We start from the raw sequence: 15,977 nt of genomic DNA, 5'->3' as shown, positions 1-15,977 counted from the left end.
TATTTTTAGAATGATTAATCTAATCAATGATCAGCAAATTAAGTGTTAATAAAAAAATATTTTTTAAATTAAATATTGTTTACTACCTCTATCTAATCTATCTATCTAGATGTGCTCAGTGAACAGAGGCTGGATTTGCATTTTTGGCGACGAAGACAACAAAGGTCACGCTCTGACCTTCCTCGTTTCTATCATCATTATTCCAGACAGTCAACTTTTCAATTGCTGCACGATGGAGAAGGTCTATTTTGGCAAAATACACATTTTATTCTAACCTCTCCGACACGTCAGCCTCTTCTCTTAATGTCTGAAACCTAATTCATATTCACAACGCATGCATCTCGCCGATTGCTCTTCGCGCCTCGCAACCATTTCCTCTGTTGATCACAAACATACTCACTCATTTCTTTCCCACGAATAACCATTTATTCTTCACACATTTACTGAAAATTACAGTTTATTGAAAGGACACCGAAAGGTCAGATAACACAGATACGCGTAGCTCGGAGTTACTACCCAGTGCACGGCACATTCTCAGGGAGACGACCCATTGTGAGTCTTTGGCTCTTTGCCTCGAGTGTTAAAGAGTGCGGAAATATTAAATGTTGAACAGTTGGCCAGCCAACTTGAGCCTCTATTTTTAAAAATGTGGAGGAGTAAATTAACCTTGCTACAATGAGTTACAAACAATACTCTAAGTTGGGTAGTAGTAGTAGTAATAGAAGTATCTTTTGTCAATTGATGTACTTCTATCACAGGATACAGTATCAGACCTCACCAGTGCAACGGGATTTTTCTAGAAAGATCACACATTTAGAAAGCAGTGTCCTCACTCGGAATAAAAACTCAGATAAGTAAACAACAAATGAACCATCAATGAAACAAGTTACCAGTGCCATTTGCTACCTTTTTCTGAAAAAGAATGTCTAGAATGCATGCCTGTTTTTATTCTGGAGGTTTGCCGATGACTGTCAGAAATGTGTTGTGTCGACGATTCCAGAGTCTCAGCTTTTGCAAACAATGCTGATATGCGTGTGTAGCTGTGTGTGTGAGTGTGTGTGTATGTGTGTGTGTGTGTGTGGGCGCACGTGTTATTTTGTGAGAGTGCGCAAGTGTGTGCTCTTAGAAAGATCCTTCAGGCGATACAGGAGCATTTTGGATGATGTGCCGTCCGCTCAGTCGTGTTCGTGTGGCTTTGTCTTTTTGCTGCTGCCTCCCTCCGCCGCCTCGCTGTCATCTGAGAGCTTTGTGTCGGATGTTCCGGTCTGCGGTTGGCTCCTCTGCTGTTTAGGGTTCAGAGGATAAAGATTCTTAATGAGACTGACACAATAATATTCCGCAGTAGACACATAGTGAAGGAGACGCTCCTTAATGTATCTGCGGAGTGCAAAAGAATGTTAGTTGAAAGATAACGTTGACGGGGACTACTGGGCCACACAGTCGGACGCCTCTCTCGGTCCTGTTAGGGGTTGCTACTTCTTGCCAATTCAAACCATTTGCTAAGTTTTTTGGGGAAAACATCATGGTTGACCTTGAAATAACTACGTTAACCAAGTAAAAAATATACTACCATTCAAAAGTTTGCGGTCACATAGAAATGTCCTTATTGTACAAAGAAAAACACAGTTTTCAATGAAGATAACATTAAATGAATCATAAATACACTCTATACATAGTTAATGAAGTCTCTACATAGGTGTATAGAGGCCCATCTCCAGTGTTCTAGTGGTTCATTGTGTTATCGTCTTAACCCTTGTGTTGTCTTCGGGTCATTTTGACCCGATTCAATGTTTAATGTCGGTGTTCTTTCGGGAGTCAACAAACAAACATAAAGTACCTCACACTTAAACTTGGAAAACAATATTAATTCTAATAATTTTCTGGAGATTTTAATAGCTGGGGTCATATTGACCTCAAGGGTAAAATATGTTAGTAAATATAAAGGTAACAGGAGGATTAAACATTGAATCGGGTCATATTGACCCGAAGGCGACAGGAGGGTGAAACATTGAATCGGGTCAAATTGACCCGAAGGCAACACAAGGGTTAAAAGACTAACGGAGGGGTAGAAAACCCTTGAAAACCCTTTTTATGTGAGCGCAGCTGAAAACAGTTATGCTGGAGAGAGAAGCTATAAAACTGGCCTTCCTTTGAGTGACAAGTTTGAAGAACAACATTAATATTTCAAATAAAAATCATAATTTCGTTATTTATTCATGTCTTGACTATATTTTATATTCATTTTGGAATTCACTTGAGAAATAAAAGTGTGAGTTTTCATGGAAAACACAAAATTGTCAGGGTGACCCCAAAATTTTGATCGGTAGTGTTTACGGGACAGTTGGTATTAGCAAACTAATCTATAAATGCCTCGAGGAGTTTCCGTATGAACAGAAGTTATATGCCCATCCTTTTGTTTCATACTGTGGCAGCGGGGGGGTGTTTAAGCTCGGCTGCAGAGTGGGTGGAGCGGGGGTGTGGTTCAGGGAACGGTGTCTGATTGTCATCAGCTGGTCTGATTGTCATCAGACCAGCTGATGACAATCTGGGGTTGTGTATCTGCGAGGCTCTGTCCCCATAAAGGAGCTGGACAGGAGGAAGAGGGGAGCCATGAGCAGAGACACAGTCGGCGGTCAGAGCGCTCAAATAAAACACGTTACCAACGTTCCCTCTGGTTGCGCATTCCTTGGGGCTTAGGGGGCAAACCTACCGGTGACGGCCACGAACCTGTCACACTGGAGCCAAACGTGGGACCCCTTTTTTTTTTTCCTCGCCTCAAATGGAGAGCGTCGAACAAAACCCAGATCTGCCAACCCAGCATGTGATGTTGCTGGGGCAGATGCTGTGTCAGATGGCAGCAACGATGAAGGACCAGGCGGAGGCAGACCGGCAGATACTGTGGAGGCTCCTGGGCCAGGCAGAGGAGCAGACTCGGGCCCTGGAACTGCTCGCCGCCCAGGCCGCGGCGGCTACACCTATCCCTTCCCCTGGGCGGGTGGAGCTGAAGAAATGACGGCGGAGGACGACGACAGTCATTTTTGAGACGCTCGAGACGGTGGCGGAGACATGCGGCTGGCCAACGGGAGTGGGCGGTGCGCCTCCTGCCCCTGCTCACCGGGAGGCGCAGACTGCGGCCCTGGGCCTTCCCAGCTTCACGCCACAGTTACACGGACGTGCGGAAGGCGGTGATTGATCGGCTGGGGCGGACTCTGAGAATCACCGCGGCGCTTCCGCGAGACGACGATGGGGCCCGATGACCGCCATTCGATACGCCGCAACGGCTGAGGGACGCCGCGACGAGGTGGCTGCAGCCCGAAGCACAAGAGAGGCGCAGGCGGTGGCAGAACGGGCGATCCTGGAGCAGTTTGTTGGAGGGTTGCCGGCGAAACGCCGACATGGGTCTGCTGCCACCGCCCAACATCGCTGGAGGCCGCCACGCTGGCGGAGGACCACCTGGCGGTGCACCCGGCGGCCAGGCAGACAGCGACGGCGCACTGGCTCCGCCAGGCCGATGCAGACCCTGACGCGACCCATACCGCCCCAGTAAACACGGCACCCTTCCCAACCCACAGGTAGTCCTCAAACGCCAGGGCAGGAGTGTTGGAGGTGCAGGCAGCCGGACACATCCGGCGGGAGTGTCCGCGGATGGAGGTGGGCCAGGTGATCCGGGTTGCCGGCTCTCCAACACCCTCCCCAGGTACGGGAGCGACATACCGTGTACCGGTAAGAATCCAGGGGGGTATACATCAGGCAATGGTGGATTCCGGCTGTACACAGTCTATGATCCACCAGAGCCTGGTTCGACCAGGGGCATTGGTGGAGGCATTGTGGGTGAAGATAAGGTGTGTGCATGGGGACATTCACGAGTATCCCATAGTGTCAGTGGAAATTAGACATGGGGGTAAAAAGCATAACGTGAAGGTTGCGGTTAGCTCCCTTTACGCACTTTAATCTTGGGAACCGATTGGCCGGGCTTTGATAAGTTAATGGGTGAGACTGCGGGGGTGCGTTCACGGCAGACAGGGTCATGCGGTGTGTGCGCCGTGCTCAGCGGTGACGCGAGGTCGTCCGACACTGCAGACGGGGAGGGGGAACCGGTGGAGCCTCCTATGGCGACTCCTCCGCCCCGAGTTTCACTCCATGGAAGATTTTCCACCGAGCAGTCTCGGACGATACTCACGCTCAGCCTTTGACCAAGTGATACGAATTGATGGTCAGCTGGTGCGCCCTGACGCAGCGCAGACATATCCGCACTTTACATTGATCAGGGACAGACTGTACAGAGTGAGCCGTGACATTCACACAGGGCAGGAAAGCACCCAGTTGCTGGTGCCGAAGAGCCGCCGGGAAATGGTTTTCCAGGCGGCTCACTATAACCCGATGGCTGGTCACATGGGGTATGATAAAACTCTGGACCGGATAATGACCCGATTTTATTGGCCGGGCATCCGGGCGGATGTGCGCCGTTGGTGTGCGTCCTGCCCGGAGTGTCAATTGGTAAACCCTCCGGCCATTCCGAGGGCACCGTTGCGTCCTCTGCCATTAATGGAGGTTCCATTTGAGCGAATCGCTATGGACCTCATCGGGCCATTTCACCGGAGTGCACGCGGATATCGCTTTGTGTTAGTCTTCGTCGATTACGCAACACGATACCCGGAGGCGGTGCCCTTGCGCAACATTTCTGCAAAGAGTGTCGCGCAGGCGCTGTTTCAGGTCATCTCCCGAGTCGGAATCCCGAAAGAGATTCTGACTGACCAGGGCACCCAGTTCATGTCAAGAACACTGAGAGAACTTTACGGGTTACTGGGCATCAAGTCTATTCGGACCAGTGTGTACCACCCACAGACCGACGGTCTGGGGGAGCGTCTGAATAAGACTTTGAAGTCCATGATCCGTAAATTTATTAATGACGATGAACGAATTGGGATAAATGGCTTGACGCCTGTTGTTTGCAGCACGGGAGGTTCCCCAGGCCTCCACGGGATTTTCGCCTTTGAACTTTTGTTCGGCAGGACTCCACGGGGGGTGCTCGACCTCATTAAAGAAAACTGGGAGGAGGGGCCGAGCACCAGTAAGAACGAGATCCAACACGTCCTGGACCTGCGAGCAAAACTCCACACACTGGGTCAGCTGTCACGTGAGAATTTGCTCCAGGCCCAGGAGCGTCAGCAGCGGCTGTACAACAGAGGTGCCAGGCTGAGACAATTCACACCGGGAGAGAAGGTACTTGTATTGCTTCCTTCTTCCAGCTCTAAACTCCTCGCCAAGTGGCAAGGGCCCTTTGTGGTCACACGGCGAGTGGGGGATGTCGACTATGAGGTGGTGCGTTCTGATAGGGGCGGAGCTACACAGACGTACCACCTCAACCTCCTAAAAGCATGGAGGGAGGCGGAGTCTGTTTCTCTGGTGTCCTCGGTATCTGAGAGAGAGGAGCTGGGGCCTGAGGTCCCAAAATCCACCAATCCGCCTCGCTCCTTTGTGAAGACCGTCTCCGGGACCCAGAAAACAGACATTGCCCGTTGCAAAAGCAGTTTGCTGATGTGTTCTCTCCTTCCAGGACGCACAAACCTCATAGAGCACCAGATTGAGACTCCTCCGGGCGTGACGGTGCGTTACGACCCTACAGGTTACCTGAACACAAGAGAAAGGTGGTTCAGCGGGAATTGGCTGCAATGCTGGAGATGGGGTAATAGAAGAGTCCCACAGTGCCTGGTGTAGTCCCATTGTTCTTGTGGTCAAGAAGGATGGGTCTATTCGGTTCTGCGTGGACTATCGCAGGGTGAACGAGGTGTCACGGTTCGATGCTTACCCAATGCCCCGGTCGACGAGCTCCTGGACCGACTGGGCACCGCGCGTTTCTTTACGACACTGGATTTAACCAAGGGCTACTGGCAGATTCCTCTGTCGCCAGAGTCTAAGGAAAAACGGCCTTCTCCACTCCGCTTTGGGTTATACCAATTCACCACGCCTTTTGGGTTGTTCGGAGCCCCAGCCACCTTTCAACGCCTCATGGACCGGGTGCTGCGGCCGACGCTGCATATGCTGCCGCCTACCTGGATGATGTGATCATACACAGCACCACCTGGGCGGAGCATGTGCAGCGGGTGGGCGCGGTGCTGGAGTCCCTGAGGCAGGCGGGCTTACGGCCAACCCGGGAAGTGTGCAGTTGGACGGAGGGAGGTACGGTATCTGGGGTACCACTTGGGCGCCGGGCAGGTGCGCCCTCAGGTGGACAAGACCGCCGCCATCGCAGCCTGCCCGCGGCCCAAGACGAAAAAAGAGGTGAGGCAGTTTTTGGGGCTGGCGGGCTATTACAGGCGGTTCATCCCGAACTTTGCGGAGCTGACCAGCCCCATGACTGACCTGACCCGGAAAGGTGCCTCAGATCCGGTCCAGTGGACGGAGCGGTGCCAGTTGGCGTTTGAGGAGGTAAAGCAAGCTCTCTGTGGGGAGCCACTCCTCCACACACCTAACTTCTCTCTCCCTTTTACTCTGCAGACCGATGCGTCGAACAGAGGGCTGGGGGCCGTTTTGTCCCAGCAGGTAGGGGGGTTTGACCACCCCGTGCTGTACATCAGCCGCAAACTGTCGGAGAGGGAGGGCAGGTACAGCACGGTGGAGAAGGAGTGCCTCGCCATCCGGTGGGCGGTCGACTCCCTGCGCTACTACCTCCTGGGACGCTCATTCACCCTCTGGTCGGACCACGCCCCGCTCCAATGGCTCCACCGCATGAAAGATACCAACGCCCGAATCACTCGGTGGTATCTGGCTTTACAGCCTTTAAATTTCAAAGTGATCCATAGGCCGGGGGCACAGATGGTCGTGGCCGACTTCCTCTCCCGCCTCATGGGGGAGGGGGAGTAGGTTAGGCTGGATGTTGGCCCGGCCTAAGTCGGGCGGTGGAGGTATGTGGCAGCGGGGGGTGTTTAAGCTCGGCTGCAGAGTGGGTGGAGCGGGGGTGTGGTTCAGGGAACGGTGTCTGATTGTCATCAGCTGGTCTGATTGTCATCAGACCAGCTGATGACAATCTGGGGTTGTGTATCTGCGAGGCTCTGTCCCCATAAAGGAGCTGGACAGGAGGAAGAGGGGAGCCATGAGCAGAGACACAGTCGGCGGTCAGAGCGCTCAAATAAAAACACGTTACCAACGTTCCCTCTGGTTGCGCATTCCTTGGGGCTTAGGGGGCAAACCTACCGGTGACGGCCACAAACCTGTCACACATACCAAAGCAAACTGTGGGTATTCTTGAGGTCTGACTAGCATATGTTCATGCGCAACACATTCTCACTCCTAGCTTGTAAAAATGCCTTGGAGCCCTGAGCTTCAAACTTGAGGTAAATTCACAGCTCGTACGCAGATGACACCCAACTATATGTGTAATACTGTGTCACTTAATGACGTCCGTCCAGTTCATAGGTGAGTGAGATGTTTATGCGAGATTAATATATTGATGTCAAACAACTTCCGACAGCCAAATCTAGACTGAGATTATACTGATTGGGGCAAATGTGAGCAGCTGTGTTTCCACCTTCAGACATTGGGCCTTCTCTCTCCAGGTTTCTGCTCCTGGTTCCTGGATTCTGACATCAGCTTTAAAGCCATCATTTGAAGTGTCATTTTGTCATCGAAGAAAGATTACTACGGTGAGAACCCTTCTTGACGTGACGTGGCCTCGTAAATCGAGGGCAATCATTTCTCACAGATACTCTCGGCAGCAATACTTTATCCTCGTCAACTTGTTCCGATACGAGGTGTTGAGACGCTGACAGGGTGTGGCAGCCCGGGATTGGGACACAGCAACAGAGTCCTCCTGGTTTTCATTCCAGCTATCACATTTATAGAAACACACTCAAACTGAAAATACATATTCTCTGGATATTTGGAATAATTTTAGTTGCTTTTTGGCAATGACATGTTTTAAGCACTGCACACATACCCTAGAAACCAATTCCCTGAGCCGAAGCATCTGTTTTGGGTTCGCCAATGTCCCTTTGGAGAATGCCTTCAGGAAATTAGCGAGTTAGACATCTGCATGGCATTGGGTTGTGACTCCTTCACCCGGCTTGGACCAAAACAAATAAATAGAGGCAGTGAAGACCTCTACATTTACCCAATCGCTTTCAGCACAGCTCGAAACTAAACTTTAAATTTGACCGCAATATATTTTGGCGGTTGCGTAATAAGACACCACTATTATTTTTGTGATTCAGTGTGAGTGCTCAATGACTCTCACTTTCATCTGCAGGCAAACCTTTTCTCACTTTGATGTGGATTTGTGATTTTCCATTTTTTGGTGTATCTTATTTACCGCCAGCTAAAAGCCACTTAACGCTTCTCTGAATGGCATTCAGAGCATTAATATAGTAGCAAGCCGCTATTTGCTAGGTTAAGGGTGTGCTGTAGTCCGAGCATCTCGGATATTTGTTGACCTTTTAGTGCAACTAAGTTCATGTGAGAGCGCCCTACTGGGTAGTTCACGGCCCCCGTTGTTGAGTGGTGTGGTGGTGCTATAAAAAAAAGTTTGATCCAGCATGGTTTCTTTTGGAGACATCTGTGAAAACACAACCAATAACGGCAGTTGAGCCGATTCAAAACACATACCTGACAAAACAACAATTTATGTGTTTTAAATACTGCTACATACATGGTATAATGCCTTCATTTGGAGTCAGATTGTCACTGTGCGTTAAATATGTGTGGATAGAATACAACCGTTAGCTAAACAGCGCACAACTACCGTTAGCTCAACAGCCGTTTGGCGCTATTGGCGCTGCGCTGTTACCCTAAGGATGCAACAAGTGGTCCAAAAGAAGAAGGCCCCTTCCTTCCTCTATTGTATTGATGCAGTCAGTGTTTTTGTTCCTAATGTTTGCAGCAAAAACTAATTCCATCCGTATTAAATAATCTTTCACCAAACATTGCTTGGAAAAAAAAATCCACTATTTTTAAGACTCTTAAAATATATCGATTCAGGTGTGACAGGAATATTCATTGCTTTAAAAATATATATTTTGAATAACAATAAATAATTGATGATTTTCAACAACTCCATAGCTGGCTCAGTTGATTTATTTCCCCCTGACACTCTTTGTGACATGTTGAGTCTTCATATTGCAGTCTCCACTTGCACCTTCTTTATTTTTAATATATTCAGGAATGTCAGAAAAAAGCCATCCTGATGCCACTGTGCTTAAGAGATGAGATCTATTGTTTTAAGGAGGCCAGGGTTTGCTGAAATGTTCCGGAGTTTTATATTTTCGAGAAACTTTACTCTAAAAGAATCTTAATGGTGGACTCAAACAAACACACTTCGCATTTGTTTACATCGTGCACAGCTTCGATCGCATACTGCGGCGTTACAGTTTTTCTCCATTGCTTTGGCTCAATTCTTGAAACAGAAATTACATTCTCAAAGCTCTTAGTGCATTTGGTAAAATAGCCTATATGGTTCAGCACAACTACATAGATCACCTTCAAAAGGTCATATCTCACCCAAAACAGTTAACTCAAGCTTCAAACCCAAATCATTTTCTCATAAAAATAGTCAGTGCCCCCAAAATGAAAACTTCCTTCTCGATTGCTGTGGCTCATCTCTCTTGAAAAAAAGGACATTCTCAAAGCTTTAAATACATTTGCCAAAATAACCTAGATGGTTTAGCAAAACACTATGGCACACCTGCAAAAGGTCATATCTCTCCCAAAACAGACAACTCATCAGTCAAAACGAATTCCTTTTCTCATACAAATAGTCAGTGCCCCCAAAATGAAAAGTCCCTTCGTCATTGTTTAAACACTGCAGGTCAAAATGTTTAGATGTTTTGTCAGTATGGCAGTGGACCATAGAAATATCCCTCATGTGCACATTTCAATCTTGGCTTAGTCCTTTGACACTGAATGGTTACTGTAGTAGATGTTTTCTTTCCAGAATACTATGTGTATCAAACAGAAAAAAGATTCATTCTAGAGGAGCCAACAAGGTTTCCCATCACATACTGTATTGCACTTATACTGCCATGGAAATTGTTACAGTAATTGCAAAACCGAAACAGAAAATGTGTACAGCAAAAAATAGTGTCAAACAAAAAGCACATCAAAAATAAAATTAAGTATAGCCTACACTACTGTAACAAAACATACAGTAGGGAAGTAAAGCAAAGCTGGAGTTCATCCTCACTCTCCTGCTCATCCTCGCGCTCATGTCTGTCTGGCCACAGATTTTCGTCAACATCGCATCTGATGCAACGGGGGAAGAATCGCCGTGCATGACCCAACCATCCCCTGCACTGATCTGCTGTGACATCGGCACAAGCAGCATCCATTGCCTGGAGAAGGGACCTCTGGTTTAGAGCCCGATGCTCATACACCCTCCACCACCACGCACCCTTGCTCCTCTTCCTCGATCAGGCAGTTGCCCTTGTTCGTTTACCTGGCCAGGTGCTTCCATGTTCATACTGTAAACTGTACTGAACTTTGTCAAGCCCTAGATATTTGATGGAAGCATTTATACTCCTGGATAGCACCTGTCAGCTAACTAAAATGACTGTGTGATTGGTGATCGGATGTGAGAAACTCCCCCTTGATTAGTAAAGTTCTAGTTGCACCTGAAAATGAAGCCGATGATCCAAGAGATCCATATTACTGTATATACCATGATGTTTTTCATGGTATTATGTGCCTGAACGATTTTGACAGTGGAGTGAACTATTGTGCAGGTAATGATGTACACAAGGAAATTATGCCACGATGTTTTGCAGAGAACAACCACTTGACTGAGAAGCAACAGTCGGTTTAGACCAGCAAGATGTATTCAATTGGTAATTGGGCTAACTGAAGGCAATTGTACCTAACCGTTTGCACAGATGTGCTCAATCATTTGAAATGTGTGCAACCTGTAGGCAATTGTACTTGTCATTTGCAAGGAGTTTCTAAAACAATTGCAATTTGATTAAAGGAATGAGAAATTCAAATCTGTTGTGAACAAGTGCCCAGTGGTTTGGAGGTTTGCACGAGTTGTTTTGAGAATGTCATTTCTGTTTCAAGAATTGAGCCAAAGCAATGGAGAAATAATGCCTGCACGGTGGATCTACCGAGCTGGAACAACGTCGCCTCCCTCCGTGTTGTTGACATTACAGTTCATCTGGCTGAGAGTCCTCTGTGGCATTTTGTCGGCGCCGGATCTGTCAGCTCGTCGATGTTCAGGCTACGTTGATGAGCGCCTCCTTTGTCTGATCACAGGACCACGAGCAGACTGCGTGAACACGCCTCGCCGATACAAATGTGTTGCTATCTTACACCCGGCTTCGTGTTGGAGAAAAAAAACACGACGACGGATGCAAGACGACAAGAAAAGCCTTTTCTCTCCGAGAGCATTTGAACATGGCGGCTGAGACGCCACTAGGGTTATCAGTCAGAGAAATCGAACATGAGAACGCATAATGAAGGTAGCGTAGGGACAGGAATGGGGTGTGGTGGGGGGGGGGGGCGCACTTTGATGCAGATTGATTCGCCGAGAGCAGCATGCAAATCATTACTAATCAAATTGTTTACTACACCATGAATGGCAAGTGGCGTGCGTGAGGGAGAGCAGCCAGCGCCGGTGAAAGGGAGGACATTGTTGATTCGCCGCTGCGACAAAATGTGACAATTTCCCAAGAAATGAGAGAAAAAGATTCCACTCGGGGGGGAAGAGTGAGACGTCTGAAGAGTCCGTAGCCCGAGTGAGACGCCACGAGTCATCTCGTCCTTTTTATCGCTCCAAATAGAAATAAATAAAGTGTGACGTAGGGCTTTCCCTGGCTCAAACTAAACTTTATGAGCATTAAAGTTATTGAAAACACTTTAACTTCAAAATAGCCCAAAATGAAATGTCTTGAACCCGGATCTCTTGGCAAACGTCCCGAGTGCCTTTGACTTCCTTCACCTCATCTTTATACCACGTCATCACACTCGGAGCAGCTAATAATACAAGTGTCAGGGCAATTCGTGAAATAGTCACACAATGCATCTATTGGTTATTGTTAATAGGAACAGGAATTGTCCTTTTTGTTGTCGTTGCAATGCTCGGCACAACTTCTTCAGTGGGATAACATTACATCGCAAAACAGAAGTTGGGTTCTGTACAACAAAACCACTTGATTACGTTTAAGAAAACCATCCTGAATCACATTTATGGATCAAAACCACTTTTTTTGTATGATTTAAGAGTCCTGGGGCTGATTGATAATCAACATCAGCTGATGCTGATTAGACCTCGTCTCGGCACCGTTCCTTAAACGCCAAGGGGCGCCTTGTATGGGACGCCTCGAATCGGACGCCTCGTATCGGACGCCTCGTATCTGACGCCTCGTATCGGACGCCTCGTATCTGACGCCTCGTATCTGACGCCTCGTATCGGACGCTGGGGGAATTAGAATGGGCGGGAAATACAGCGTCAGTGACTAAGAGGGGAATCGACTGCTACAAGTCAAATACTTAAAATCTGAGTTCACGCTCCTGCCATTAAAACACATCAGGACCGGATTTTGCTTTTTTTTAAATATTCTCAATTCTTATCATTTTGGCCTTGACTAAAATCTGACTGGGGGCGCCAAGAAAAAAACCCCCGGAACAAAGCTATCAACTTTTAGATAAAAAAACAAAAAAACACCACTTATATTCAAATGTTCATTGTTCTGGCATCTTGCGTCGAAACAGAGCAACATGAATGCTTCTGCTAATGCACTGCTTATTATTTCACCATCATAACACGTTGAATTAATACTATTCCGTTGAATCTAAAACTGTGGGGTTTTCACCTTAAAGATAAAGCCCCGCTAGTTGAATTACCAGACCAACTCCAATGACCACAGATGACAGACTCGGGCTCATAGTTTTACTTGCTGCCAAGGAGAATGTCCTGAGCTGTGCCTCCTGCACTCACCCAAAACACTCTGGCTCAGTTCTCCTCCGACAGTCCTTTTATTGAAGCAAGTCATTTACACAACACAGCTGAAGTCATTTACACAACACAGCTGGGGTCTCTTCCGTATGAGCTTTACGACCCGACATTCCTGTGTGAGGTGTCGATGGGTATTGGGTGAGAATTGAAACAAACCTTTGTTCCTGTGTCTGCTCATTAACCCGATGTGACCCGAGAACCTTTTTGCTCTCAGAGTGACCGATATAGAATAAACATCACAGCAATAATATGATTGTAATTATTAATCTTCTTCTAATAATTACAACCCTGTGGAGTAAACAATAATTCATAGGGCTTACATTCTTGAATACAAATTGAAAACACATGATCCAAAACCTAACTAAAACAGAGCGCCGTTATCTTGTACTCCCTTTTGTGTCGGCGACAGTCCACTTTCAGGAAAATTAAATAAAAGGCAATCGTGTCGAGAGATTCTATCTCTGAATATATCCGTGGCGCAAGACAAATAAAGTGAAGACGGATCTGCCCATTTTGTCGAGATTCCTTCTGAAACATTGTCGCGTCTAAAAATAAATCGCTGACACTTGGAATGCGAGACGGTGGCTCCGTTCGTGTTGCGCGGCACGGAAATGAGATGCATTGTTTTCGTCGTACCATCTGCCACTGCCACACAGGTGTGACTCTATTCAATAACACGCTGAGGGAGGCAGCTATGCACGGGCTCTGGCAGGGCATCGGATATCACAAACACGATAGGTGACATTGGTACTCTGAACATTAGGTTTTAGGAGATTGGTTGCCATCTTTCAGGGATGTGTTGTGGGCGTTGTGTGTCATCTGCTCTGCTTTGTTCCACTGGCGTCGCACTTTGTTGCTCACTGAATTTGATCATTTCAGGGGATGACTTGTCACTGCAGTCACACTGAGCTGGTTACACACACACACACACACACACACACACACACACACCTGCTAGAGCGTTTCTTTCCAGCTTTTGAAGCATCCACGTCACGCTTCTCTTTTTTTAAATTTTACATTTTGATTATGAGAGCTTGCTGTCAGAATTTACCACAAATAATCATGTTGTCATGTAAACAAAAAATAACAATGACTGACAAGCAGTTCCCTGTGTTGCCAACTCCTCTGTGCCAAAGACCTCCATTGTTGTCAAAAACACATTAAAAACACATCAATCGGCCACAAAGTTGCACCGGCTGACATGTTCCTTCATCGTCACAAACACTCACACTGGAGTTTATTTTTGAGCAAACAAATGCTCATTAATCCACGGCGGGAAATAGATCCCAAAAAAAGATGCACTAGTTTCTCCTTGCAGAGTCATGTTTGCTCAAAACTACAATCCCCAGAAGTTCTGGGTATTATTGAATCTTTCTAAATAAACACCATTGGGAACCATTTTTAACAATGTATGCCTCAGTGGGAGTACATGGGCGTTTGGCTTTTTCATTGTTGATTTCCTCACAACAAACATATAGAAGAGCATCATCTGCATACTGTTCGGAATTTCCTCTGATTTTTTTTTTTTTTTTTTTTTTTTTTAAATTCTCTTTTTATTCAGCTTTTCACATGTTTGCAATCATAGACAATACAGTGTACTCTGTACGCCTTCTGTAGTTAACCGTCAGATCACATTTAAATATTTTTGGGTAATACAGAGGCAGGCCTCACTGACCTTCAAGTAAACATGCTATAGCATAAAAACACACACAAAATAAAAAAAAATGAAAAAAAAAAAAAAAACACACAAAATTATGGGGTGAACCTGAAACTTATTCAAACAAGGGGGGTATTGAAATCTAAAGAAAAAAAAAATATATATATATATATATCATATATATATATATATAAATAAAGAGTCCCTTCTAGACAAATGATGGTCGTATTGGTGTAACATAAATTATCCATTTTTCCCATCTAGACAAAAAGATTCCCTGTTGCAGTCTCAAAGCAAAGGTTATCCTCTCCATCTTAAAAATGTCATACACAATATCAATCCACTCATCCAAAGTAGGTTTTCCTGGTTTTAACCACATTCTGGTGATTGCCTTCTTGCAAGCAGCACTCAGGATTCTAAACAGATATCTGTCTTTAGAGGAAAACATTTCTAGTGGTAAAACACCCAAATATAACGTTTCAATTTAAATGAAATATCCACCGAAAAACTTTTTCTAACACTCCATGAACCTGCTGCCAGAAAGGACTCAAAGATGTGCAAGACCAGAATATATGGAAATGGTTTGCCATAATGCATCCACACTGTCGCCAGCATGCAGAGGAATTAGTGTAATGTCTCTTCTTAGTTGTAGTAATGTAAAACCTTATGAGGTTTTTCCAACAAAACTCTCGCCATGAGGTTGAACTTGACGCTTTCCATTGCATCTCACATAAATTCTCCCAGTCTTCTTCCTCCAGAACTAAATTTCCTTCCCTTTCCCATTTTTGTTTTACATACAGCGAGTTACCTTTTGTTTCTTGTAAACTCCTATAGATTTTTGAAACAGCTTTCTTGTTGGAGCCCTCAAGATAGGCATCTTTAAAAACTTTTAACAAAGTGTTATCCCAGTGCACTTGTATGCTCTCCCTCTGTATTTTATCAATGTAATGTCGAACTTGAAGGAACCTGTAGAAATCATCACTTTTCAGATCAAACTGCCCCTTCAGATTCTGAAAGCTGTTCATGGACCCCTTGTGAAGAAATGTGCAGTAGGCTGTCAGGCCTTTGAAGACCAACACTTGAATCTTGCATCCCATCTTCCAGGTAGAAATTCTGGATCATACACACACCATCTTAAAACCTTTACAGCCTCCCTCAAGTGTTTTTGAGTTACCAGTCTATTCCACACCTTAAGCGACAGACAGATCCATGGGTTTTTCAGTTTGATTAGTTTATTCATCAAGACCTTATCCCCAATCGCAGCTTGAATTGGAAATTCCTCTGATATAGCACTCTCCATCTCCTTCCACCTAGCAACGTACTTTGGATTGCACCAGCATATTAATGGTCTCAATTGAGCCGCAATATAGTAATCCTTTAAAC

At 46.3% G+C, this 15,977-nt stretch overlaps 1 protein-coding gene across 1 annotated transcript in view; it reads right to left on the bottom strand.

Moving 5' to 3' along the window:
- Positions 1–368: 368 nt before the first annotated feature.
- Positions 369–15,977, bottom strand: part of luzp2 (leucine zipper protein 2) — a 197,776-nt gene continuing 182,167 nt past the window's right edge. Inside the window, exon 12 of the mRNA XM_056413689.1 lies at positions 369–1,283. Within this exon, the coding sequence (XP_056269664.1) occupies positions 1,176–1,283 (108 nt within the window). The 3' untranslated portion in view covers positions 369–1,175. The remainder of the gene's footprint in view (positions 1,284–15,977) is intronic.

This window comes from Pseudoliparis swirei, chromosome 4 (genome assembly GCF_029220125.1).
Source record: "Pseudoliparis swirei isolate HS2019 ecotype Mariana Trench chromosome 4, NWPU_hadal_v1, whole genome shotgun sequence".
Classification (NCBI taxonomy): Eukaryota; Metazoa; Chordata; class Actinopteri; order Perciformes; family Liparidae; genus Pseudoliparis; species Pseudoliparis swirei.
The sequence above is the reverse complement of the archived record's forward strand: the minus strand, read 5'-3'. Positions and strand labels throughout refer to the sequence as shown.